At 39.9% G+C, this 27,339-nt stretch overlaps 1 protein-coding gene across 8 annotated transcripts in view; it reads right to left on the reverse strand.

Annotated features, from left to right (window-relative positions):
- Positions 1-897: 897 nt before the first annotated feature.
- TRMT9B (tRNA methyltransferase 9B (putative)) overlaps positions 898-27,339 on the reverse strand; it is a 77,851-nt gene continuing 51,409 nt past the window's right edge. For 5 of the 8 annotated variants that reach the window (XM_030812356.1, XM_030812353.1, XM_030812355.1 and 2 more), the window contains 3 exons: positions 24,191-24,345; positions 17,762-17,935; positions 6,600-9,636 (listed from right to left, as the gene is read on the reverse strand). In XM_030812356.1, coding sequence (XP_030668216.1) covers positions 8,600-9,636; positions 17,762-17,935; positions 24,191-24,345 — 1,366 coding nt within the window. In that variant the 3' untranslated portion in view covers positions 6,600-8,599. Of the gene's footprint in view, positions 9,637-17,761; positions 19,329-24,190; positions 24,346-27,339 lie in introns of those variants that run through there. The other 3 variants (XM_030812358.1, XM_012511213.2, XM_030812360.1) reach the window with 3 other exon arrangements.

Consider the following 27,339-nt stretch of genomic DNA (forward strand, 5'->3'; position numbering starts at 1 on the left):
ACGGAGCTGTGGGATCAGGGGCATTTCTTTGAAGATGGGACCTGAGTGGGCTGCAGTGTGACAAAGATCTGGATGGATGTATAGGACAGTTACCTGGAGGAATGCAAACACAGGTGTGTACGGAGGAATGCAGAAAGAAGCATATGGATCTGGTTCTTGGCTTTGCAAGTCACTCCTTCTCGGAGTCAGTGGCTCCCAAGATTTCTGGTATCCCAAGCATGTGCTGCTTTTCCTAGCACACACGTGCACTTGCATGGGGATTATCTTCTGTGCCTTGCATCCGGGATGGGGTGGGGAGTGAAGTATTCTGACGTTGACACTTTCCTTCTGATTTCACCCATTGAGAAAACTGTAAAACCCACTATACATCTGTTAAGTATATAATTTTAAAGCTAAATTTATGCTTAGATATTTCAAAAATGGAAAAGGAGCACGAAGATGGAAGAAGGGATGGCTTCTAAAGACAATAACTGGCAGTTTTTAAACTGGGAGGTTTCTGGCAGACTACAAAGCACAGGACTGAGGTCTCACTGATTCTTGCCAAAAGGTCAGCACGGAGTGTATTTTATTTGTCATCATTTTTGTCTTTCAAGCAGCCACATGAGGGCCAAACTGATGCTTGGGGAGATGGAGTATCTTCCTCCATCACAGGTGAGGAGCCGTCAAGCTGCCCCATGCCAGGGCACCATCTGCTGCAGGATTGCATCCCCTCTGAGTGGCATGAGAGCCACAGCAGGGCGGGCACAAATCCTCCCTCGCTCCACACCCCCATGCTGGTAATGAGCTGACAAGCTGCAGATGGAGCAGGTCAGGAAAGAGAACAAACTTCCCTACCTCCCAAGCAACATACAAAAATGACATCCTTTCTAAATTAGGATCACATTTGCACGCATCCACTTTTGGATAGTCTAATACATCTTTATTAATCTCAAAATATGCCTTTTTGGTCAATAACATTCTTTTAATAACCATTAAAGATAATCTATTATTAAATGGTTAATTTTGCTTCCCTTAGATAAAGATAAGAGAATTCAAATACGAACTTGCCCCGTTCTGTTGAAGTGTACTGAGAGCTGACTGTGTGAACTGAATAATGCTTGTCCTGTAGAGAATGGAGAAGAAAAGCAAAGTTTTGTTCACCTGGGAACACTTTTTTACAATACATTGATACCTAACCTAAATAATTGAATACATATCATAAACATACAAATTACACCATTTAAAATATACTTACTACAAAAAGATCCTGAACATTATTGGTTAATGCAAATAAAATTTCTTCACATTATTATAAAAGTCAAAATATTTTACATCAATTTGTGCTTTTAAAACTATTGCTAGCTCCCCCTGGGAAAAACCAAAATAACTGTATATTGTAGGAAAAAGTTTTTGCACTTTTGACCCAAATACACGTATCAACACAAGAAGAGGCACACTAACATCTAATAATTGTTTTAAATTTCCCTGACACAAACAAACAAAACCTATTTATTCAATGAAATGCATTTCTATGGTAATTGCTAATTTGATGTTTTCACGCGTACACAAAAGAACTACTTTTTCTTGGTCACTAAAGACAGCAAACACTAGATGTCTAGGAATATGTATATATGTGTTTTATATATATATATTTACATACATACATATTTAAGAGAGCATATAAAGAAAATAGGACAGTTTGCACATACATATTCAAAGCCTCTCAGAAATTCCACTTAGGTCCACATTAGTGAGCCTTAAAGTATTGCCAGCGTTCTGTGTAAATAACCAGAGAAGTAAAACAAACTTTAGCAGTGGAGTCCCTCCTTGTACATTAATAGAAAATCTAGTTAGAAGTGGTATGATTAGCTCATAAGAGGTCAGGAGTTCAAGACCAGCCTGGCCAACATGGTGAAAGCTCGTCTTTACTTAAAAAAAAAAAAATACAAAAATTATCCAGGAGTGGTGGCATGTTCCTGTAATCCCAGCTATTCAGGAGGCTGAGGCACGAGAACTGCTTGAACCTGGGAGGCAGAGGTTGCAGTGAGCTGAGACTGCACTACTGCAGTCCAGCCTGGGCAACAGAGTGAGACACTGTCTCAAAAAAAACAAAAAAAGAGGAAAGAAAAGAGAAAAGTGCTTATCACTTAACCTAATTCTTGCTAAGGGAATGTAAATGTACCTTCTTCAGGGAATCCAACATCAAGGTACACTGGCTTAACGGCAGTGACTCACTCATTTTCAATGTAGAGGTAATATTCATAGAAAAATCAATATTCCATGTGGAGAAAATGTATTTTTCCTGTGGATGAATTAATGATTAATTGGGTTGGAGTAAACTTTATTTTCTGCAGCTCTACTATTTATGCGTCGAATGAAGATCCAATTTGACAATCAGCTCTTACAAATGGTCCATCAGATTGGTCAGATATTCTACAGCTCCACTCCCTCCCAGATAAGGTCATTGATTATCTGTGTATAATCAATTGGGGAAGACCCACATCAAGAGAGGACAGAGTATGTGCTGTAACTGAAATGATTCACACCCCTGTTAATGTGTCATAGACCGTAGGATCCCTGGGGAATTAAAAATAGGACAGTTCAGCTAGAATCTTCTGTTTCATCAACTCTCTTTGGTTTCTGATTGTGCTCTCATGCTGAGCCCTTTTTATTTGCATTACAATTTCAATCCTTGGTTGGTGAGAGTTCTTTTTAAATGTTTGTGCTTCAGTGTTGTAGACAACTGAGGTTGCAGATATGGCGTTTATACTATCAAAACAATCATCAAATAATCAAAATAATCATAATTTTGAGTTAAGATTGGAACAGGAGCAGTTAAGCATTATGGTTGGTTGAGGGTCTGTTAATGCTTCTCTGATTCCCTTCCACTTCCGTGGTTTTCCCATCTGCTGGACGGGTGTATAATAACACTTACCTCATACGCCTCTTGATGGAATGAAGCCTGTATCGTGCATTTTTCTTTGGAGAAAGATTACAATTATGGCATTTGAAATACAAGTATATCTCCAGGGAACGTGGGAATTACTTGTCATTATGTAATTTCTTATGAAAGCTTTGTCTAAAATAGCAGATTGCAGAACAGAAAAAATCGGATGCAACTGCAGGAAATGAGACTGAAAAATAATTCAGAGTTAGTTTATGAAGGGCCTGAATGCCATCCAAAGGAGTCTGCATTTATTCTGTAAGACACATTATTTTCTGAAATATATCCCACAGAACACTTGCGCTACAGGATGTTAATACGTCTAGGGCAAGCTAGATTAAGACCAAGCTTTACGGTAGTCCTTAAATATGCGAATGTGCATCGTGATTCTCTAAGGGAGGGTTCTTTGTTGTGTTTCTCAAACTAAACAATATAACTTGGTAATAGGCACACAGGGAATATGAAGAATGTTTCAGCTTGGCACCTTCAGGTCAGTTAATTCTAATATTCTGGGTACCTTCAAGATGCCAGATAGTCATTACCTTGTATCATATGTATCCAGCACACAGCAGGGCTTAGTAAACAAATGGAGTGAATGAAATATCTGAATAGTCCTCAGCTGCCTTACTTATAAAATGGGACAACAGTAATATAATTGTTAAAAATTTGAAGAGTTGGAGAAAAGTGGTCCCAGAATATTTTGCAACCAAGAACTATTTTTTAATTCAAATCAAATTGAAACAGATTTATAAATGAAAAAAAGATAAAAGGGAAAATATGTAAGAGAGTACTATTGAATTATTGTCTAGCTGTTTAATCTTTGCTTAACTTTTCCAAAGCTCATTTGGAAAGGGGATAATCACGCTTACCTTGAAAGGCTGTAATACTCTGCCAAGCAAATGAGCTGGGCCCAGGGGTGGGAGTATAAGGTGCTGTGGTGAAGAGCAGAGGCTAGGAGCCAGACCTGGGTTTGAATCCCAGCTCTGCCTCTAGCTAAATGTGTGATACCTACTATGTGTATAACCTTAAGCAATTTAATTTCTTTCTGCCTCAGTTTTCCTCATCTGCAAAACGGGAACAATAAGTATACTTATCTTGGAGGGCTGTGGTGAGGACTGCTTATAAAATAATGAATGTTGCATTTTTTAAAAATCCTTTTATTACTCTTTTTTAACAAACAGCCCCAGGGACAGGGGACCAGGGGAAGAGGGAGGAGGGGAAGTGAGACTCCAGCCCCACAACCCCTCCCCCGAATCCCTTCCCCCTTATATATTTATAATCTACATACAAGCCCCGGGGGTAGGGAGCAAGAGGAACTCCCTCAGCGGGGTCACAACAGGCCCCAGTGTGTGATGTTCCCCTTCCTGTGTCCATGTGTTCTCATTGTTCAATTCCCACCTATGAGTGAGAACGTGCGGTGTTTGGTTTTTTGTCCTTGTGATAGTTTAATGTTGCATATTAAGAAAAGTTCACAGCTATTCTCATTTCAGATTTTCTATGTAATAGGAAAGAGATGCTGAGGCCTGCCCTAATTTGTTCTTCTTTGACTGCAGCTGCTTGGCTGGTGGTTGGTTCCCATTTCCTCCTTCCTCTAAAACTGGGTGCTCACAGCTCATATTTAACCTGTGCCCTCCCCTACCAAGTCCAACTACTGGGTTAGAACTTCTGTTCTCCTCCAAACTCATATATATGTATTAATTTCATTTAAAAATCCACCAGTATTTTTTTTTTGGCCAACAATATTCAGTGGCATTCATGTTCCTAGCTGGTTTATATTTGGATGGTTTTTTCTCTGGAGTACTCCAAATTTTTGCCTGTTGAATTGATGGTCACTTAAAAGACGGAGGAATTATTGCCATGTAGAATTTGGAAGGAAATAGAAAGGCAAACGAGAAATGAGAATTAGCACTATTCTGCACGGAGATCTGTGATGAGAAAAGAGAACCAAACCAAACTCCAAGATGTTTGTGTAGCTAGTTTGTTAGTTACTTTGATATGCTGGTGTCATATCATCACTAAACTGGGAATTGGAAAAAATTTAAATAGGTGCTTGAATGATTCTCACTATAACTTTATTTTGATTCCATCCTTTGTCCACGTTAATGCTCTTTCTCCCAAATCCTTTGAAGATTCCGTGGAATTTCTCAAACAGACAGCGAGGCATCAGGAAGCCAACAAAGTTTTGTTTTGTTTTGTTTTGTTTGAGATGGAGTTTCACTCTTGTTGCCCAGGCTGGAGTGCAATGGCACAATCTCGGCTCACTGCAACCTCCGCCTCCTGGGTTCAAGCAATTCTGCTGCCTCAGCCTCCCAAGTAGCTGAGATTACAGGCATGTGCCACCAACCCTGCTAATGTTTTGTATTCAATAAAGATGGGGTTTCACCATGTTGGTCAGGCTGGTCTCAAACTCCTGACCTCAGTTGATCCACCCACCTTGGCCTCCTGAAGTGCTGGGATTACAGGCACGAGCCATCGCAACCAGCTGCCAAGCAAGTTTTTAAAAATCCTCCAATAACCCCCCAAACTCTCCCTTCTAGTTCAGATAGTGGGACTCTGTGCTGATGCCAGCAAGTAAATAAGAAAGACACTGTGTGATCTAGTATTAATAAGGAAGTAAGTGATCAAATTATTCCAGCTTGATCAGTAGAATCTATCATCAAGCAAGTTGAGGCCGACAGCATTCACAAATCAACTGTCTATGTTTATACTCAATAATGACTTGTGTTTCCTTTTGAGGACAAGTAAGCTTTTTAAATGATCAAGATGTTTACATTAGTTTTGCTCTTCAATGGCTTTTTAAAAAAAAATCCAAAGGCAGAAGTTAAATTTAAAAGAGATTTCCATGTGACTACCCCAAAAAGAGATTATCAATCACCAAGTTAAATATTTGTATACAAAATAATATCTGGATGCATAGATTCTTATGTTCATCAGATGAAGAGTAAAAGACTTATTAGTCACCATGCTTTATTTACACCCCTGTCAAAATTACATGAAAATATTTCTCTCCAAAGAACCATTCTAGAGAACCCTTTCATACAAAGTGGTGTGTGCACATCTAAGAGGTTGCTCAGACAGTTTAGCTCAAAGGCTAAAGAGTCTAGTAAACTGAGTTCCACCACGTCATGACTTTTAAGTGGTATGCTACCACCAGAAAGAGAGGACTTCAAGCGCAGATTTCTAGCAGCAAGGCCAGGATTAAAATCCCATGTGACAGTAGGCTTCAGAGAGAGGAACAATCCATTCATAATTCAAAGGCCATCAAACCCGAGTTGTAAGAACATTTTTGATTCTGAGATTCTTTTCTTTTTACCAAGAAAATCCCTTACAGTCATGGTTTAATGTCCTGAATTAAGAAATAGAAGAGGCCGGGCGTGGTGGCTCACGCTTGTAATCGCAGCACTTTGGGAGGCTGAGGCGGGCGGATCACGAGGTCAGGAGATCAAGACTATCCTGGCTAACACGGTGAAACCCCGTCTCTACTAAAAATACAAAAAATTAGCTGGGTGTGGTGGCTGACTCCTGTAGTCCCAGCTGCTTGGGAGGCTGAGGCAGGAGAATGGCGTGAACCTGGGAGGCGGAGCTTGCAGTGAGCTGAGATCGCGCCAATGCGCTCCAGCCTGGGCGACAGAGGGAGACTCTGTCACAAAAAAAAAAAAAAAAAAAAAAAGAGAAATAGAAGAAACCAAATTAATTTTTAATTTATACTCCACTTATATATGTTTTCAATCATCCACTACTGCAGGATGTACACTGAACCGTACAAGTCATGTGAATCATTTTCACCAGACAACCTCATCTGCCAAAATGGTGATAACACAATCTTATTTTGAAGCCAAAAGAGAGTTATAAACATCAATCGTTTTCAGATATGCTTTAAAAATAGTTCTTTAAGTTTGTTCAAAAGTAACATCATTATTTTAAGTTATAGCACAATCATTAAAGGAAAAAAGAACCCAAGAACAAATGAAATTCATTATTATTTTAGTTACTTTTAGTGGAAAAAATAAAACAAGGTTTGGATTTTCATCCAGGATAAAGTAAAATGACTCTTGTCAGATGTCAATTTTCTCATTAATGAACTACTTGAGACCGTACTCCTGGGTCAACTTATTTCTGCTTCTTCTGTCTATAGACCTGTCTTAATTATATTTTTGTCTCAGGATCCATGACATAGATTTAAACAGACCCATGGGCAAATCTAAACAGTGACCACACAGTGTCCAGTCTATTTGTTTCTCTACAAAGTGACAGAAATTCAACCTTTAATCAGTAGAAGTTGATTCTACCTAAATTCCTAATATAACTAATAAAATGTAGTCACCTTCAATAAAATAAATGCCCAGATACTATTTTAAAGGATACAGCAAATCCCAGTCATACCTCTACCAAGGCTAACTATGCTGTACCTTAATTTGTTTGTTCTCAGAGCTAAAATCAGTGCTTCACCTAGATTCTCCTTTCCTAAAGAGTCCGGCAACGCAAAATAAATGCCTAGTTCTTGATGCAGACTCATCATTAGTCAATCTTGGTCTTGGATATTCATGCTTCTAAAAAGCATGATTGATAACAATCTTGCTAATAAGCAATAGTAATATCAATCTTGAATATTTATGCATCTAAATAAGATTGGAAGAATATCACTTGGGTACTTGCATATAACTCCTAGTACCTACATACTCCACTCCTTACAAGCTAACAATGCCTTTATTATTATTACTATTATTATTATTTTGAGACAGAGTCTTGCTATGTTGCCCAGGCTGCAGGGCAGTGGTGCAATCATAGCTCACTGCAGCCTTGAACTCTTGGGCTCCTATGATCCTCCTGCCTCAGTCTCTCGAGTAGCTTGGATGACAGGCATGCACCACCACACCTGGCTAATTTTTTATAGAGATGGGGTCTTGCTATGTTGCCCAGGCTACTCTTGAACCCCTGGGTTCAAGTGATCCTTCCACCTCGGCCTCCCAAAGTGCTGGGATTACAGGTATGAGCCACCATGCTCAGCCTAACAGTGCCTTTAAAAACCTCCTGGGCTACATTGAAAACCTTATTATCACATGTCAACTTACTTTGAAGCAAGTTTGCTTATAATTTAGAAAAGTCCTTGTAACACTTCTTGGTTCTCTCCACTGTCACTCAGTTTTCTGAAAACTTTAAGTAAAAGCAAGGCCTTGGCAACAAGATAACTCATCACATGGTTCAATGTATATCTGTGCAATGGATCAAGTTTACCTACTATCTTGCACACTGCTCTCAATTATAACCTGAGAACCAGAAATTATCCCCTCACTTTATAAAAATACTGTTTTTTAAAAGATTATTTAACAGCATAATCTTTTTAAATTGATGTGTAATACTGAAAAACACTATACATGTACTTTATCTCTCTGGGGTTAAACAAAATCTGAGCTGTACTGAAGGGCATTTTCTGTTGCTTCTTCAGATCTTTTATATTAACATTTAAGCACAAATGCCCTTTGTCAAGTACTTTCAGTGCCAGGATCTGTGCTTATTCAAAGATAAAAACAAAAACAACCAAATAACTAATAGTCTCTGCAGACCAAAGCATAAATGGATTAACAAATAACACTGAATGCAAATTCAGGTAACCATATCAAACCTAATGAAAAGAATGTGGTTCATCTTTTGGAAGAGTTGTCTAAAAGGATCCCATCAATCACAACTTCCCTTTTTCTCTGCAATGATACACCAGTTACCATGATCATTCCCAGAACTCAGGATACGGAGCTCTGACACATTCTCCTTAAGCAGACTGCAGAGCTCCCCTTCTCGAAACACATGGTAGTAGCGCATAAAGGCTCTGGAGTCCAAAATATCAGGCTGTGGATCTTCGACAGACATTGTATCATCTGGGTTGGAATCTGTGGAATCGACTGCAGAAATCCTTCTCAATATTTTAGTAGCAGAAGGATTATCATCTTGTAAGTTACCTGCATCTGCACAATTCCCACTGGTATTAGTGCCATCCAGAAAATTTCCCCCTCCATTTCTCCTCATTTCTCCTTGATGGTCTCCATTTAAATGCTTCAGAGTGCCTGGTGCTCTCAGCCACTCCAGGTGTTTTCGAGAAGAAGATTCCACAAACACTTCCTCATCTAAGCTTTGCTCTTTTGTTGAAAAGGGCTCTTGGTGATCAAAGTCTAAACTAGAGTGTCTGGAAGGCTGGATTGTTACAGTGCTATTGGCCCAAACTTCTGTGTTTTTCAAGGGTCTTACTCTTTCAATTTGCTTCCTCAGAGTCGATTCATCCAAAGATCTTGAGAAAAACCAGGAACGAAACGATTTTCCTAATGTGCCGTAGAATCCATATTCTTCCTCGCCTTCCTTAGAAATATTTGCAAAACAGGTTCTTGCCATAGCAGGTTCATAGTCCACACTGTGGGACCGTTTTGAACCACACTGCTCTTTAAAACAAACAGAACAGCTACACTCAGAGCAAGGAGGATGGTAGGGATGGCCTCTTTCTGGATGTCCACACTGTCTCTTCCTCCCAGACTGGCTGGACTCTGAGAAGAGCTGGGAACACAGGGCCCTGTTCCATGGAACAAGCACGTCTTGCTTCTCAAAGCGACGGTTCTTTTGTTCCATTGCCCAAACGTAAATCATCAGCTGGCCTCCAGGAACTAAGACCCTGGCCATTTCTTTTATTGCTCTGATTCTTCTTTGTTTTGTAGAAAAATGATGTATGACTGAAAAAGACAAAACTAGATCTCAGTGTGTATGCACATACATAAACCCACACACGTATATACTGGTGTTTGCCATATAACAATGATGAAATTTTGACATCTAATAAAACCTTCTTATTTCCTCCATGGCAACGATGATGACAGAAATGGCACAGGCCTGATTTTAGGAGAAACATACATTTTGGCTTTGGCTCCTGTACTTTAATATTAGATGGCTGATCTCGGGCAAGATATTTAAGTTCTACAGATTTTAAGTTTCTTCCTCTATAATAAGTCTAGAGTCCATAAATCCATAAAGTCTCTTCCAGTTCCAAAATACTATGGGTTTTTTTTAACCAGGATGGTCAATGTGAATTACTAAAATTTGAAAGGGATATTAAATGTTCCCTTTGAATTCTATGAGGTAATCCACTGTTTTAATGAATAATTTGTACTTCTACAGTAATAGCTGAGAAGTAGAGAAATATGTTAAAGACTGTTTCTCTGTCTAGATAATGCAAAGATCAGCAGCTCACCCCAAGTCCAATTGGTTGCTTATAATAAAGTATAAAATAGTTGTGTCTATTTAAAAAATCAGTGTATAGGTCATCATTTTACTTCCAATTTCTGCAAAGTCAAAATGAGCTTCAAGTAAGACTGCCTTTATCAAGTCATAAGTGTGTTATTAGGCATAATTTTATCCGCCAATAGAAAGTGCTAGTCTGTTAGTTCTTGAGGGAGTGTAATCACGGTATTGTGTCAAGAGAAAACTTCAAATTATTTTTGCCTACACAGACCCACCAATATATCAGGGAGGAAATTAATCTCAAGCAAAGTTGAAAGACTCTTGTTTTGATATGAGCTGTGAGGGCAGAGACAGAGCCTGAAAGCGTTGCTCTAAGGGTCAAAATAATCCAACTGTTACTGGTGATTTTAGGCAAACTAATCTTCGTAGTTTACCTGCCACAGAGACATATTAAATACCAAAAATGGGGTTTGCGTACAGATCAAACTAATAAGGAAATATCACTCAACAGATACATTTTGTATCGTTAGCAATCAAGTTTTCATTCCTATCAACAGCACACAAACCTTGGTATCTCTACCATGCAGCAATGTAAGAAAGCCAGAGGTGTGAGGGTGAAATGAGTTTGAAGAACAAGACACCATTGTATTTCATTCTGCTAGATCTTTCTGTAACTAGTTTTGTGATCTTTGACCAATCGCTGTATCCCCCTGGCCTCAGACTGCCGCCACCCACTCCCCAAAAGAATAGTCCTTTAATGTGGCTCATTTGAAAGCTACCTTTCTAGAAGTAGAGTCCTGATTACTAAGCTAAGGAGGTATAGCAGTCAGGACTGAGAAAGACTCAATCCACTGCTAATGCTCACATGTATCCGTGGTTACTAATAGCCATTAATATCTCCCGTGCCGCGTGCAGTGGCTTACGCCAGTAATCCCAACACTTTGGGAGGCTGAGGTGGTGGATCACTTGAGGCCAGGAGTTTGAGACCAGCCTGGGCAACATGGCAAAACCACATCTCTACAAAAAATACAAAAAAATTAACTGGTCGCAGTGGTGTGTGCCTGTAGTTCCAGCTACTGAGGAGGCTAAAGTGGGAGGATCATTTGAGCCGGGGAGGTCAAGGTTGCAGTGGGCCATGATCATGCCACTGCAGTCCAGTCTGGCCAACAGAGTGAGACGCTGTCTCATATATATGTATATATATATATACATATGTATATATATATATATATATGTACACACACACATATATATGTATGTATGTATGTATGTATGTATCTCCCATAACTTGCACCTAATTCACTTTAGAGCTTCTTCTATGGATGCATTTTCTAAATACAATCCATCTTCATTATTCATGGATTCTGTATTTGCAAATTTGCCCACTTGATAATCAATCGCCCCCAAATCAATACTCCCCAAATTGTAATCCCCCAAATCAATACTCCCAGACTTTCACAGTCATTCACTGACGAATGCAGAAGCGCAACTTGAGCCTCTCGATGCATGTATTCCCGGCTGAGATGAAACAAAGCAATGCTCTTCCTTCTTATTTCAACTCTAATACTGTAAACAAGGGTTCTTTTTGTGATCTATTTTGTGCCACATTTGCTGCATGTTTGTGCTTCTTGTTGGTGATTTTGCTATTTGAAATCGCGTCCAAAGTGTTGAGGTGTTATTTAGTGCTTCTAAGCCTTGGAAGACTGTGATGCACCTTACGGAGGAAATATGAGTTAGATAACTTCGTTCAGGCACGAGTTGCAGTGCTGTTGGCATGAGTTTAAAATGAAATAAACTGTCTTTAAACAGAAACACACATAAAACAAGGCAATATATTGTTCAGCTGACAAAAATGTTGTGACCAGAGGCTCACAGAAACCCAATCCTGTATGCCTCTTGGGATTCTATATTCCACTGAATGTATTAATTCAGTGTTCACAGAGACTTTATAGAACATTACTACTGTAGATAATGATAATTGACTGTATTTTTTGGGGGTTGGTATAAGACCAATAAAAACCCATTAAAATGGGACTATTTTAATAAAATGATCTCTTTTCAGTAGACTCATACATCAACATTCAGAATTTTATTGGGCTTCAAAGTAGGTTTTTTTCTTTGTTGTTTTTTTTTTGTTTTTTGTTTTTTGTTTTTTTGAGACAGAGTCTTGCTCTGTCACCCAGGATGTAGTAGCTCCATCTCAGCTGCAGCCTCTGCCTTCTGAGTTCAGGTGATTCTCCTCTCTCAGCCTTCTGAGTAGCTGGGACCACAGGTGTATATCACCACACCTAGCTAATTTTTGTATTTTTTGTAGAGATGGAGTTTTGCCATGTTGCCCAGGCTGGTATCGAATTCCTGGGCTCAAGCCATCTTCCTGCCTCAGCCTCCCAAAGTGCTGGGATTACAGGCGTGAGCCACCACGCCTGGCCAAGTTTGTTTTTTTTGTTTAAGAAAGTCCTTATTTATTCATTTATTAATGCCTAAGTGACCATTCCTTTCTAATCAGATGTTATAGCATAATTTCACCCAGGAATATCAGTCTTTTATATTGTTTTATATTTATACTTAAAGTGTAATAAGTAACAGCCTTTAAGCCAAATGTTCTTAAGAAAAAAATAGCTGGCCGGGGATGGTGGCTCACACCTGTAATTCCAGCACTTTGAAGGGCTGAGGTGGGCAGATCACTTGAGTTCAGGAGTTCAAGACCAGCCTGGGCAACATAGTGAAACCCCATCTCTACCAAAAAATAAAAAAATAAAAAAAAATTAGCTGGGTGTGGTGGTGCGTGTCTGTGGTCCTAGCTACTCAGGAAGCTGATGTGAGAGAATCACTTGAGCCCAGGAGGCAGAGGTTGAAGTGAGCTGAGATCACGCCACTGTACTCCGACCTGGGTGACAGAGTAAGACCCTGTCTCAAAAAAAAAAAAAAAAGTCTACAAATGATTACTTCATTACGTAGTAAATGTATTACACATGCATACATGTACATACTCTATTAAGAAACATTGTAAATGTATCTAAAATGGGAAGTGAGAATATATTTATGTGAAATATCAATGTCTGGAAACTATATTTAATTTTTAAAAGTACTTTTTGTTTAAAAAATCATAATCACAACTTGTAAAGGCAAAAGTAGTACTCAGTATATATATCCTAAAGCAATATTTTCCTGCTGAGAGCCCAGACAGTAGGTAGGTTGAATTCAATTACTGGATTCCAGATTCAGATGAGAAGTTACTCACAGTCTCCTTTAATGTCTTGTTATATCTTGATATTTTATCATTTATTGACATTTAACTTTTCAACTCTCGCCTCTCTAACCTTCAGCATTCAGAATCTACAGGTTTACTGTAAAGCAGGCTTTTTTAAAATATCAGTACTATTGACATTTTGGGCTAGATAATTCGTTTTCTTGTTTTTTAGACGGAGTCTTGCTCTGTCGCCCAGGCTGGGGTGCAGTGGTGTGACTTGGCTCACTGCAACTTCTGCCTGCCGGGTTCAAGCAATTCTCCTGTCTCAGCCTCCCAAGTAGCCGAGCCTCAGGCATGTGCCACCATGCCTGGCTAATTTTGTATTTTTAGTAGAGATGGGGTTTCACCATATTGGCCAGGCTGGTCTCGAACTCCTGACCTCGTGATCTGCCCGCCTCGGCCTCCCAAAATGGTTAATTCTTTATTGTGGGAGCCTACTTACTAGATGACATTGTACATACACATATACAAACATCCAGTTGCGACAATTAAAAATGTCTCCAGACATTGCCTGTGTCCCCTGGGGAAAGGGGGAAAGAGCAACATAACCCCCACTTGAGAAGCACTAGCCTGAAGTGCATTGTTGATTGCTGCTATGTTAATACGCCACCACTTTTCCCTAGGATGTTTATCAGACTATTTCAAAGGTAAGTAAAACAATGTTTCTTTTTCTACTCTGCCAGCAAATGAAGGCATAACCCGGTATGATGCTTATGTCACATTATTATTAAAAGATGTGGAAAAGCAAATATATATATACATATATATTTCTTCCTGTTAAGCAGGAAGTGCCAACATACAGAATTTTAAACAGAGAAGTAAATATATAGGGACATAAGAGAGACAGTCTATTGAAATTTCTCATAGTATACTTCCTTTTATATATATTATTTATGTTTATATATTTATATATATTTCTCGTAATATAGGTCCTTATATATGTAATATAATATGAGCAATTTCAATAGACATGTCTCTTATGCCTCATTTAGTTATATAAACACATATATATTTTATATATATAAATATATACTTCATATTTATATTTATATATGTTTTTATATATATATGATTTTCAGGGACAGGGTCCCTTATGTATGTTTTATATATATATATATGTATAAATGATTTTTAGGGACGAGGTCTCACTATGTTGCCCAGGCTGGACTCAAACTCCTGGACTCAAACGATCCTCTCACCCCAGCCTCCCAAAGTCGCTGGGACTACGGGTGCCCGCCACCATGCCTGGCTACCATAATATAGTTCTAACTGTGAAATCTAACTAAAAATAACCACATCACATTAATTCCTAGTTACAGATCATAAAAACGCGTGCTGTTTTTCCACTCAAGGAAACATTTTTAATTCGAAGGTGGTAACTAGGTGTGCTCCATTTTCTCTGAGGGCAAGGCATGAGATGTAAACTGAAAATAGAGGACTTAGCCAGATATGCATGGAGTGTTTCCCAAGCATAGGAAAGCTGGTCTATATCCCCTTCCTTCACCAGTGGCTCAGTGGCATGGTCTGGATGTAGGTGGCCTTGCAGACTGAAACGAACTTAGCCTGGGCGTGGTGGCTCATGCCTGTAATCACAACACTTCGGGAGGCCAAGGCAGGTGGATTGGTTGAGCCCGGGAGTTCAAGACCAGCCTGGACAATATGGCAATCCCGTCTCTACAAAAAAATTAGAAAAAATTAGCCAGGCATGGTGGTGTGTGCCTGTAGTCCCAACTACTTGGGAGGCTGAGGCAGGAGGATAACCTGAGCCCAGGAGGTCGAGGCTGCCACTGCACTCCAGCCAGGATGATAAGAGTGAGACCAATAAAAAAAACTGGTCTCACTTTACGCTAAACCTGCAGATTCTAAATGCTGAAGGTTAGAGAGGCGAGGCATGTACACTTGAAAAGTTAAATGTCAACAAATGATAAAATATCGAGATGTAACAAGACATCTCAAAACAAATTGTCTCAAAAAATAAAAAATAAAAAAAATTCTTGAATCATTAAAAAAATCCAATAACAATTTGAAGGTTTAAATAGTTAAAAAAATAAAAAATACAATGAGTGTAGACAAAAGAAGAGCAAAGAGTTCACACATTTCTTTGACTTTTTATTTTATTTTATTTTATTTTATTTATTTGTTTATTTATTTATTTATTTGAGATGCAGTCTCACTCTGTTGCTTAGGCTGGAGTGCAGTGGCATGATCTCGGCTCACTGCAACCTCCTCCTTCTGGGTTCAAGTAATGCCCTGCCTCAGCCTCCCGAGTAGCTGGATTACAACTGCTCACCACCATGCCCGGCTAATTTTTGTATTTTTAGTAGAGACGGGGTTTCACCATCTTGGCCAGGCTGGTCTTGAACTCCTGACTTTGGGATCCACCCACCTTGGCCTCCCAAAGTGCTAGGATTACGGGCATGAGTCACCGTGCCCGGCCCATTTCTTTGACTTTTCTCCAATTTCTAGTTAAGTGGAATGACCAAACCAAAACCTTTTTCCACTAAAGATTCAAAGCATTGTATAGTGTTGCTTAATTCAACAAGGTTTCCTTCTGGTTATAGACTGAATGTTTGTGGCCTCCAAGACCCATATGTCGAAGCCCTAACCCCCAGTATGAAGGTATTAGGAGGTCAGAACTTTAGGAGGTTTAGATGAAGTTGTGAGTGGGCCCCCATTATGGGCTTAATGGCCTATTTATAAGAAGAGACCAGAGAGCTTGCTCTGTCTCTCTTTCTCCCCTTCTCTTTCCAGTCTCCTGCCACATTCCACATGATGACACAGCAAGAAGTAAGCCATCTGCAAGCTGGTAGGAGGGTCCCAACCAGAACCTTACCCTGCTGGCATCCTGATCTCAGATATCCAGCCTCCAGAACTGTGAGAAATAAATGTCTGTTGTTTAAGCCAAGTCTATGGTATTTTGTTATAGCAGGCTGCAAAGGCTAAGACAATCCTCTTAATGCTTACAACCAAAATGGATCTAATAGTTTCAACTGCAAATAAGACTATCAGAGAGCGAGTATCCATGGCAACCATCTCTTGCCAGTCCTTACTAGTTCCAAGGTTACGGCTTCCAGGTCTGCCTCCCCTCACCATATGAAGAAACAGTCCCCACCTAATGTTGGATAAATCAATCTTTCATCTATTTTAGGAAAAGAGCAAATCATCTTATTCTGCAATTTTGTCATGAATAACTCCATTTTATAAAAGATCATCTTTCTTGGATAAAACTTGTTATTCAAATAGCATTTTTGTTTTGTTTTGTTTTGTTTTGTTTTTGAGATGAGTCTCACTCTGTCATCCAGGCTGGAGTGCAGTGGCCTGATCTCAGCTCACTGCAACCTCCGCCTTCCAGGTTCAAGTGATTCTCCTGCCTCAGCCTCCTGAGTAGCTGGGACTACAGGCACTTGCACCATGCCCGGCTAATTTTTGTATTTTTAGTAGAGATGGGTTTCACCATGTTGGCCAGGCTGGTCTTGGTCTCCTGACCTCATGATCCACCCTCTTCGGCCTCCCAAAGGGCTGGGATTACAGGCGTGAGCCACCGCACCCAGCCAAATAGGTTGATTTTTAAGAATGTATTAGGACAAGTAATTTGCTTTGCAAAATATTTTTCCATTGCAAAACAAACAAACAAAAAAACCTTGTCATAGGATTCCATTAAATATCAAGTTTCCGTGCATATTTAAATATGGCAGGTGTCATGTATTCTTTACCTGCATGTATTTCAGTCATGGATTTTTTTCCCCCATTTTTTGGCATGTGTGTTTTCTGGGCACACTTGTTGGGAGGATATGAGAAACACATTCCCTAGACTCATGAACAATCTTCGGCAGTAAATGAGCAGAGTGGCATTATAAAAACAATGCAATCCAAGACCAGATGGGACCTATCTTCTCCAGGAACTTGAGTACCAGTGAGTGGCAGATTGGTCCAGGTGACATTAATGTGTTAGCCCTAGAATTCTCTGTTAACAAAGGCCACTATTTTGGCCTAAAAAAAGGTAATATAACTTCTAAAAATCTACTTTGCTTTGGATGAATCTGGCTTCATTTAAATAAAATGAAGTGCTATTTTCAATGAGTAACATTCCTCTAATCCTTTATTACTCATAAATAAAAGAAATTGGAATGAATCATAAAAAAACTGCAATAACAATTTGAAGGTTTAAATAGTTAAAACAATCATATGTGCCATAAATACATTTTGGAGTTGAGTCCAATCACTCAAGTAGTTGAAACAATTTTTTTAAATTAGATAAAATAAATTACATTGACATTTCTACACAGAACGGATGTTGAGTCATGAGAACAGACTAAACCATGTCAATTATTCTCATGGCAAAGGGTGAATGTGTGATCCGGCTGCCTTACCTCCTATGGAGATGATGGCATCGAAGCCCTCATCCCTAAAGGGGAGATTAAGGTTGTCACATACCATGGCTTCACATCCTCTATCCCGGGCAATCTCTACCAGTGGCCCACAGTAGTCACAGCCCACGGTATGTACCTGGCTGTTCACTTTAAGATACTTTCCAGTCCCACAACCTATAAGAGAAAAACCTGCGTTACATGCTATCCTCAATGGAAAGTGTGAAATAGTTCGTCTCATAACAATAAATATAATTAACTTTTTATATATATTTTTTGAGACAGAGTCTCCCTCAGTCACCCAGGCTGGAGTGCAGTGGCGCGATCTCGGCTCACTGCAACCTTTGCCTCCCGGGTTCAAGCAATTCTCTTGCCTCAGCCTCCCGAGTAGGTGGGATCATAGGCGCGTGACACCATGACCAGCTAATTTTGTATTGCTAGTAGAGACGGGTTTCTCGCTGTTGGTTAGGTTGGTCTTGAACTCCCAACCTCAGGTGATCCGCCCGACTGGGCCTCCCAAAGTGTTGGGATTACAGGCGTGAGCCACTGCGCCTGGTCAACATTTTTTTTTTTTTAACTAACCAAGATAGAATACAACATGGTGTGAAAGTATTCACAAAAGCAAAAGAAAAGCCTTCAGCGAATACTTACATATTCTCATATAGAAGAGAGAAAGGCAATAGGAAAAAAATAACATGTATTGAATATTTAATGAGGTAATGTCCACAGGGGTCAGTACACTGGCGCAACCAAGGCACGTTAGCTGGTCCACAGCAAGAGAAATAGTTCTAGTATCCCAGAGACCGTGTGTAGCCTCTAAGCTCACATCCATATTTCATTGTGTATATACGCATGTTACGGCCTTTATTCTCCTGTTGTCTCTCCAAAGATTCTTACCACTTGCTGACTGCAAAACAAACAACTGTCAACAACTTTTCAATTATTTATACACTAAAACATGCCTTTCAAATTTTTAAAATTTGAACTTGAATTAGAAAAGAATTTTTAACTTTGTTTTTATCCAATCTCTATTCATTGCTACATTTAAAATGATCTCTATGGGTCCAGTATACAACTCAGATTATAAAAACTACTTTTTTCTTAAATAGACAATTTTTGATATTCACTTTCCAGTAGCAGAGACCTAAGTAATTCAGGATTTACAATGCCCAAAGATTCAGATCATTGAGGTCTTACTGATGTTATGATGGAAGAAGGTAGTAACATGAATGAATAACCACCTTGAAACAAAGCCTTCTACAATCTAATACTGAGTATTATATTCTACCACAGATATATAGTCTAATTCCTTTCCAGAAATATTAAAAGAAATCATTACAGCCTATATTTGTACCTATTGGCATTACCTATAAAATTTTTCTACCTGAAAAAATATCTACCACTATTTAAAGATGATTAGTTTGCTGCTTCTGAAATACATCAGGACACTAATAATCCCTCCTTACTAGGCACTTTCAAAATTATGATACAATAAAAGCAAACTTAAGATTCATTAATGCCAGCTGAGACAGTGGAGAATATATGAATAAAAAATAAAATTTGGGGTCTGGCGCGGTGGCTCATGCCTATAATCCTAGCACTTTGGAACGCTGCGGCGGGTGGATCACTTGAGGGCAGGAGTTCGAGACCAGCCTGGCCAACATGGTGAAACCCCTCTCTACTAAAAATACAAAAATTAGCTGGGTGTGGTGGCAGGCACCTGTAATCCCAGCTACTCAGTAGGCTGAGGCAGAAAAAATCACTTAAATCCAGGAGGTGGAGGTTGCAGTGAGCTGGGGTAGCATCATTGCACTCCAACCTAGGTGATGACAGAGTTAGATTTTGTCTCAAAAAAAAAAAAAGAAAAAAGAAAACAATTCCAGCATCATTATTTCTATGTAAATGTGACCATATTATTTCTATGTAAATGTTTCTAAGACACCGTCGTGGTCTTAGAAACACCTTTGATCTCGTAGCCACATGGTTCCCAATAATGCTTATGAGAAAAACTACCCACTATTTGAAGGCAATCATGGGGAAAATATAATTCACAAAGTATTTTAAAATTAAAATCCTGTGTATTTCAAAAGACGATGGTCCTATTTTAAGAAAAATAACCTTGCAACTCGTTTTCTTTTTCATTGGCTCGAGGGATACTTTAGGATAAATGAAAGGGAAATTTACTTCAATGATATTAATAAAATCAGACTCATAGATCTTTAGAACGAGGAGGTCCTGCTCAGAGAGCATTTTGTAATAAGGAGGAAACAGAGGTCTTTTCTCCTGACAACGCTTCCAGTGCCCTAGAAGTCTTGATTTGCCCCTATTCATTTCTAATGGCATTCATGTCTAAATCTTGAATTGAACGAAAAAAGAATTTTAAATATTTTTTAATCCAATCTATTGTCTATTCATCAAACAGCTGATGATTCTAGCTAAGTGGAAAACCTAGCGACAAAAACCATTTCCTTTAGAGGACAGTCATATTATCATCTGTCTTTTCTTCTGCTCATCCCTTTGAACTTCTTTCTTTTTCATTTCTTTCTTCTTTAACTTCAATTTTATTAAAATGCATCTTTTATTTTGGAATGAAAACATGACCATATTTATTGAATAGTTTAAAAAATGTATATAGTACAAAATTCAAAAGATACAAATTGGCAAAAAGATATTTACTATAGATGTAGTTGTTGATTTGCACAGAGGTATTTAAAGAATATTATTTGTAATATTATTTTTTTTTTTTTTGAGATATGGTCTCACTATGTCACCCAGGCTGGAGTGCAATGGCACCATCTCGACTCACTGCAACCTCTGCCTCCCAGACTCATGCTGTCCTCCTACCTCAGCCTCTCAAGTAGCTGAGACTACAGGCATGTGCCACCATGCTCAGCTAATTATTTTTATTGTTGTTGTATTTTTTGTAGAGATGGGGTTTCACCATGTTGTCCAGGCTGGTCTTGAACTCCTGAGCTGAATGATCTGCCCGCCTCACCTCCCAAAGTGCTAGGATTACAGGTGTGAGATACTGTGCCCAGCCTATTTGTAGTGTAATTTGTACTGGCAAAATACAGCAAACAACATATATTAAATGTTAATATGGCACTATTAGCATAGAATGCTAGGCAGCTTTTAATACTGGGTAGCTCTATAATAAATATAAATATGGAATGATTTCCTCAATATATTAAAAGTATAACAAAACCTAGGTGTATAATTATAATTGTTTTTATAGCATACTACCATTAGTGTAACCAAAAAAGGGAAATTACCCATCACACACTCACAGGCACAAATATGCTCATATTTACATAAAACATCTCAAAAAGATCATACAAGAAGCTAATAGCATCAGAAGCCTCTGGTGTGGGCTGCTTGGCGCCAGGGAGTGGGATGGGAGAAGATTTTACACTATGCATTCTTTTGTGCTTTGTTGCCGAACCGTTATCAGTGGGTTACCTATTAAAATACTTTTACACATTTTGAACCATTTGTTCACATCCTTTCACTATTTTTCTTGTGGCTTGTTGGTAGTTTTTCTTTTTTATTCTTTTGAACTTAATTCCTTCTGTTTGATACTCTGAATCTTTTAACCAACATCTTACCATTTCCTACACCTACCCCACCCGCTTTGACACCCCAGCCCCAGGTAACCACCATTTTAATCTCTCCTTCTATGAGTCCAACTGTTTTAGATCCCATAAATAAGTGAGATCACTGGGTATTTGTCTTTCTGTGCCTGGCTGATTTCACCTAGCATAATATCTTCCAGGTTCCTCTGTGTTGTCGCAAATGACAGGATGCTGGTCTTTTTTTACAGTAATACTGAAGAATGCTTAGTAGATTAAAAAAATTACCAGCCGGGCGTGGCAGCTCACGCCTGTAATCCCAGCACTTTGGGAGGCCAAGGTGGGTGGATCACGAGGTCAGGAGATCGAGACCATCCTGGCTAACACGGTGAAAACCCGTCTCTACTAAAAATACAAAAAATTAGCCGGGCGTGGTGGCGGGCACCTGTAGTCCCAGCTACTAGGGAGGCTGAGGCAGGAGAATGGCGTGAACCTGGGAGGCGGAGTTTGCAGTGAGCAGAGATAGCGCCACTGCACTCCAGCCTGGGCAACAGAGCAAGATTCTGTCTCAAAAAAAAAAAAAAAAATCTAGATTTCTATGACATGTGTTGCAGATATTTTTACTTAGTTTGGTTTTGGTCTTTTGAATTGTATGTCTGCTAGATTTTTGTCTTGTGGAAGTTTTCCATTTTGATAGGGTCAAAGTTATCTGTCAATATAGTTAATCCTCATAAATTACAGCTTCCATATTTGCAGTTAATCTACCTGCTGAAATTTATTTGTAACCCCAACGACAATACTATAGCCTTGCATGGCCATTATTAGACTTATATACTCACAGTGCAGCAAAATATTTGAGTCACCTGAGACCCACATACCCAGCCTCCTTTTTTCAGCTCCCATACCGTAATTAAGTGTCCTTTCCATAATCTACTTAGGGCTACAATTTCTCGATTTGTACAGTTTTTACCGGTGATTTTGCTGTTTCAAATGGCCTAAGCCTGGGGCTGAAATGCCGTCTAGTGTTCCTGAACATAAGAAGGCTGGGATGTCTCTGATGGACAAAATATATGTGTTAGATAAGCTTTGTTCACGAAAAAGTTATAGTGTGTTGGCCATGAGCCCAATGTTTATGAAATAATGATATATAGTAAACAAAGTGTCTTTAAACAGAAACACATATGCAACAAGCTTATACATTGGTAAATTGACAAAAATGTTGTGACCTGAAGCTTACAGGAGCCTAATCCAATATTTTCCCTAAAAACAATGATTCAGTATTTGCCAATTCAATGTTTATGATACATATATGAAATGTAAGTACTGTGAATAATGGCAATCAACTGTATATTCTTTTATGATTTCTTGTTGTATGTGTATCATACATAGGCATTTTGCCTCTGAGAATATTTTAAATAACAATCTAGTTGTCATTTAGTCCTTTAATGAACTCATTTTCTTATGCTTAAATCTTTGCTTCATTTGGAATTTATTTTGATGCAAGGTGTGAGAAAGAAACTGTCTGATTATATATGTTGTTATCCCAAAGCCATTTACTGAATAGTTCCTTTTCCCCACTGATTTTAAGATCCTGGTATGTGGTTTACTTAGATTATAGGTGGTAAGAGCTCCAAACTCACTGCACATTCTGAAACTAGGTTTATTATTTTTTAATTTACATGATAGAGATATTTTTCAAAGACTCCCAATTTCCATGTGACATGCACCGCTTCCCCAGATTCCACATTTCTCATACCATCTTCAGCAAGCCACAAGTTCTGGTATGTCTGTTTCTCTTACCAGTATTTAGAATGAATATCAAACTAGACAGACTTTGCAACTACAGACTTAGGACTCATGGGTGCAGTCAGCATGCAATTGCTAGAACGCAGTTTTAGGTGGGTAAGCCTTGAGTGAGATTCCAACCACATCTTAAGTCTCAGTCCTAGATCTACTAAGCTGTGGTTTACCAGTTCTTGATTTAGGAACATACTGAACCAACGTCCTCCAGACAAATAAGTTATTATTAAAATACTGTCTAATTAAAGATACACTCCTATAATGAAACACCTATAGAATAATTAAAGGAAAGGACCCATGAGATTCATAAGATATTACTGGACCTCTTCCATAATCCTGCAATTCTATAGAAGGCATGTGAGCCACCCAAAGTGAGCCACCAGCGGAGAACACATTTGGCAAACGTGAATATCTTTAAATTTACAACGGTTGGTTTCACAAGCCATCATTTCCATCCTGATTTATTCAATCAATGTCAGGTCCATTTTGGTGGAGGATGTACACAAAGGCCCTGAAAAGCCACTGTCTAAATGTAAAGTTTGAGGCCAGGCACGGTGGCTCAAGCCTGTAATCCCAGCACTTTGGGAGGCCGAGACAGATGGATCACCTGAGGTCAGGAGTTTGGGACCAGCCTGGCCAACATGGCAAAACCCCGTTTCTACTAAAAATACAAAAATTAGCTGGGCGTGGTGGCGGGTGCCTGTAATCATAGCTATTTGGGAGGCTGAGGCAGGAGAATCAGTTGAACCCGGGAGGCGGAGTTTGTAGCAAGCTGAGATTGCACCCCTGCACTCCAGTCTGGCTGACAATAGTGAAACTCCATCTCAAAAAAAAAAAAAAAAAAAGTTTGAGAAAGTTTTTTGCTTGCTGCTGACTTGACTGTCTGAGTTTCTGCTGTAAAATAAATATTCTAGATACTGGCATGCCAAGGGTGCAATTTCAGGATTCCTATTAGAACAAAAATGAAAAATGAATCTGAAAAGCAAAGGCTCAATGGAAGGTATTTCATGCTACATGGCCCAATGCTGGGTTACCTATGTCAGCAATGAGGCTGCCTGGTTACCTATGTCAGCAATGAGGCTGCCTGGCTTCTGCTCTTGCAGGAACTGGCGGACACGAGGCCAGGCTTTGCTCTGCAGGTCGCTGAAGTAAGGGGCTGTGCTCTCGTACACATTGTGCACATGCTGCTTCTCCAGCTGGGCGGCTTCATGATCCATCCTGGAGAAAACAGGACCAACCCAAGGCATGCAGGTCAGCCTATGCATCATAGACGGCTGAAGGAGGATGCAGATTTCCTAAAATCTGGAGCCTAAAACTGCAGAAGTCGTGCTGTTTACACACTTTCTTATAAGCTGCAAAGAACAATACCTTCACTGTAACCTTGCCATAGTTGCCAAATACTAGCAAATGCATGGTTTTTATCTGTTATGTTAAAGAAAACAATGAGCTAATTATTTGTTTGAGAATGAGCTAATTATTGTGTAATAAGTTCCTGTACAAGATGAATTCTTAATTTTGGAAGCATAGCCAAAATTCTTACCAAATGGTTTACTTTGGATAAGACCACTGTATGATGCTAAATACATTTCACAATTTCATAACAGGTAGCTCACCATATCAACCCAATAACAAAGCCCTATTAATTCTCCCTTTTTAGTGTTTTGGTTCCAGCCATGTCTCTATATCACTACTGCTTTTATTTTAGTATAGGTGCCCATTTCTTTACTGGATTACTTCAACAGCTGGCAAACAGTTCTCTTGCCCTTGAATGCTTTTCCCAATTTCAATTACGTCATAATTATTTTTGTAAAATACAGGACTGGTTGTGTTGCTTCTTATTATTTATTTTTAATTTTTGTGGATACATAGTAGGTGTATATATTTATGGAGTAAATGAGAAGTTTTGATACAGGCATGCAAGGCGTAATAATCACATCAGGGAGAATGGGGTGTCCATCACCTTGAGCATTTATCCTTTGTGTTACAAACAATCCAATATACTCTTTTAGTCATTTAAAAATGTACAAATTATTTTTTTACTATAGTCACCCTGTTGTGCTAGCAAATACTAGGTCTTATTCTATTTTTTGTACCCATTAACCATCTCCACTTCCCTCCCACCTCCCCACTACCCTTCGCAGCCTCTCGTAACCATCCTTCTACTCTCTATATCCGTGAGTTCAATTATTTTAATTTTTAGCTCCCACAAATAAGTGAGAACATGTGAAGCCTGTCTTTCTGTGCCTGACTGATTTCAGCTAACATAATGACCTCCAGTTCCATCCATGTTATTGCAAATGACAGGATTTCTTTTTTTTTTTTTTTTTTTTTTTTTGAGATGGAGTCTCGCTCTGTCGCCCAGGCTGGAGTGCAGTTGCATGATCTTGGCTCACTGTAACCTCTGTGGCAAGTTCCTCCAGGCCATGGGCAGGTCTAGAGGTGCTGTCTGGGAGCCAGGGACTGGAGTCAAAAACCTTAGAAGTCTACTTGGTGTTCTATTGTACTGTGGCTGAGCTGGCACTGAAGCCATGAGATGCAGCCCTTCCCACTCTTCCCTCCCCTTTCCAAAGACCCCTTCCCTACTGTGGCCGAGCTGGTACCTAAGATGCAAGGCAAAGTCCCCTTTCCTTGTCCCTGCACTTTTCTTAAGCAGGAGTCTTGCCCCATAGCCACCACAGCTGGGAATGTGCTGAGTCTCATCTGGAGCCAGCAAGACTCAGAGTCTCAGCCAAGGCCCCCAGCGTACTACTTGGGTATCACTGCTGGTTATTCAGGGCCCAAGGGCTCTTTAGTCAGAAGGTGATGGGTCCTGCCAGGACTAGGTCCTTCCCTTCAAGACAGCAGGTTGCCTTCCGGCCCAGAGTGTGTCTAGAAATGTCATCTGGGAGGTAGGTCCTGCACAGAGGGCCTCAGGACTCTCCCTGGGTCCTATCCTACCGCAGCTGAGCTGGTATCCAAAATACAAGACAAAGTCCTCTTTATTCTTCTCTTCCCTCTCCTCTCCTCAAGCAGAAGGGCTGGCTCTCTTTTGGAGCCAGGAGCTGTGCAGCCTGGGTTGGGGGAGGGGTGATGCAAGCACTCCCTTAGCAGCCCTAGCTGGTGTCTTAGTAGGTGGCATTCGCTCCTCCCCACCTAGTCCACGGGCTCTGAGGCCAGTTCAGCAGGAGGACTCACCTAGGAGCTGCAGTCCTTGTGGCCTAGACTGCCTTTCAAGTTTATTTAGTACTCCAGATCCCTTTAGCCTACAGTGGTGAGGCCTGCAGGCACTCAAGTTCAGACTGCTGGGATCTGCAATTCCCCTCTGGCTAGGGCTGGTTTAAACGCTCCCTCTGTGGGCAGGTGCTAGCTGAGTTCAGCCACGTGGTTTTGCTTTCTATTGTGACAGGGCAGCACTGAGTTCAATACAGTGTTTCACAAATGCAGCGTTCTCGCTCCCCTAAGCACATAGTCTCTCTCCATGCTACATGGCTACTGCCAGGGGGTTGGAGGAGGGATGGCATGGGCAATTCAAGACTGTCTTGCTCACCCTCTTCAGGGCTTCCTTTACTGATATGAAGTCAAAACCAGGCACTGTGAGTGCTCTCCTGATTTTTGGTTCTTATGTAGGTGCTTTTTTTTTTGCGTGTTAACTTTGGTCCTTGTGGGGAGGGTGGCGGAGCGGGGACACACCATCAGTGGAGCTTTCCATTTGGCCATCTTCCTCCACGCTACCCCTCTCAATTCTTACCTTCAACTTCTTCAGAGGCATTTTACAGCTTGTCCCATTGGGTTCAGCTGGCTTAGGCAGGCTCATAAGGCTCTTTCTGATCTGGCCTCACCGGACCTCTTAAGGGTCATTTCTTACCGTCTTTCCTCAGCATTAGCCATAATACCCAATGACCCATTGTTTCTCAGCGGTGGCACATACCCTCTCATCCAGGGGCCTGAACAGATGCTGTGCTTTACCTGGCTAAATTCTAGTCGTTCTTGGAAAAGGCATCACCTCCTCCAGGAAGGCTTCCCTGACCTTCAAGGCAGGATAAGGGCAACAGGAAAGGAGTAAGAAAAGCACAAGAGCAGGTCTCGTTTTGGGCTTAACCCTGTAATTATTCTATTCTATTTTGGCATGTAAGTGAGTGGTATCCCAGGGAAGTGGCCAGGGCTCGGGTTGTGGCTTTTACCTATCAGTATGAAAGTATTTTCAATCATTTAAGAACCCATTTGGCCCTACTG

This window comes from Nomascus leucogenys, chromosome 4 (genome assembly GCF_006542625.1).
Source record: "Nomascus leucogenys isolate Asia chromosome 4, Asia_NLE_v1, whole genome shotgun sequence".
NCBI lineage: Eukaryota > Metazoa > Chordata > Mammalia > Primates > Hylobatidae > Nomascus > Nomascus leucogenys.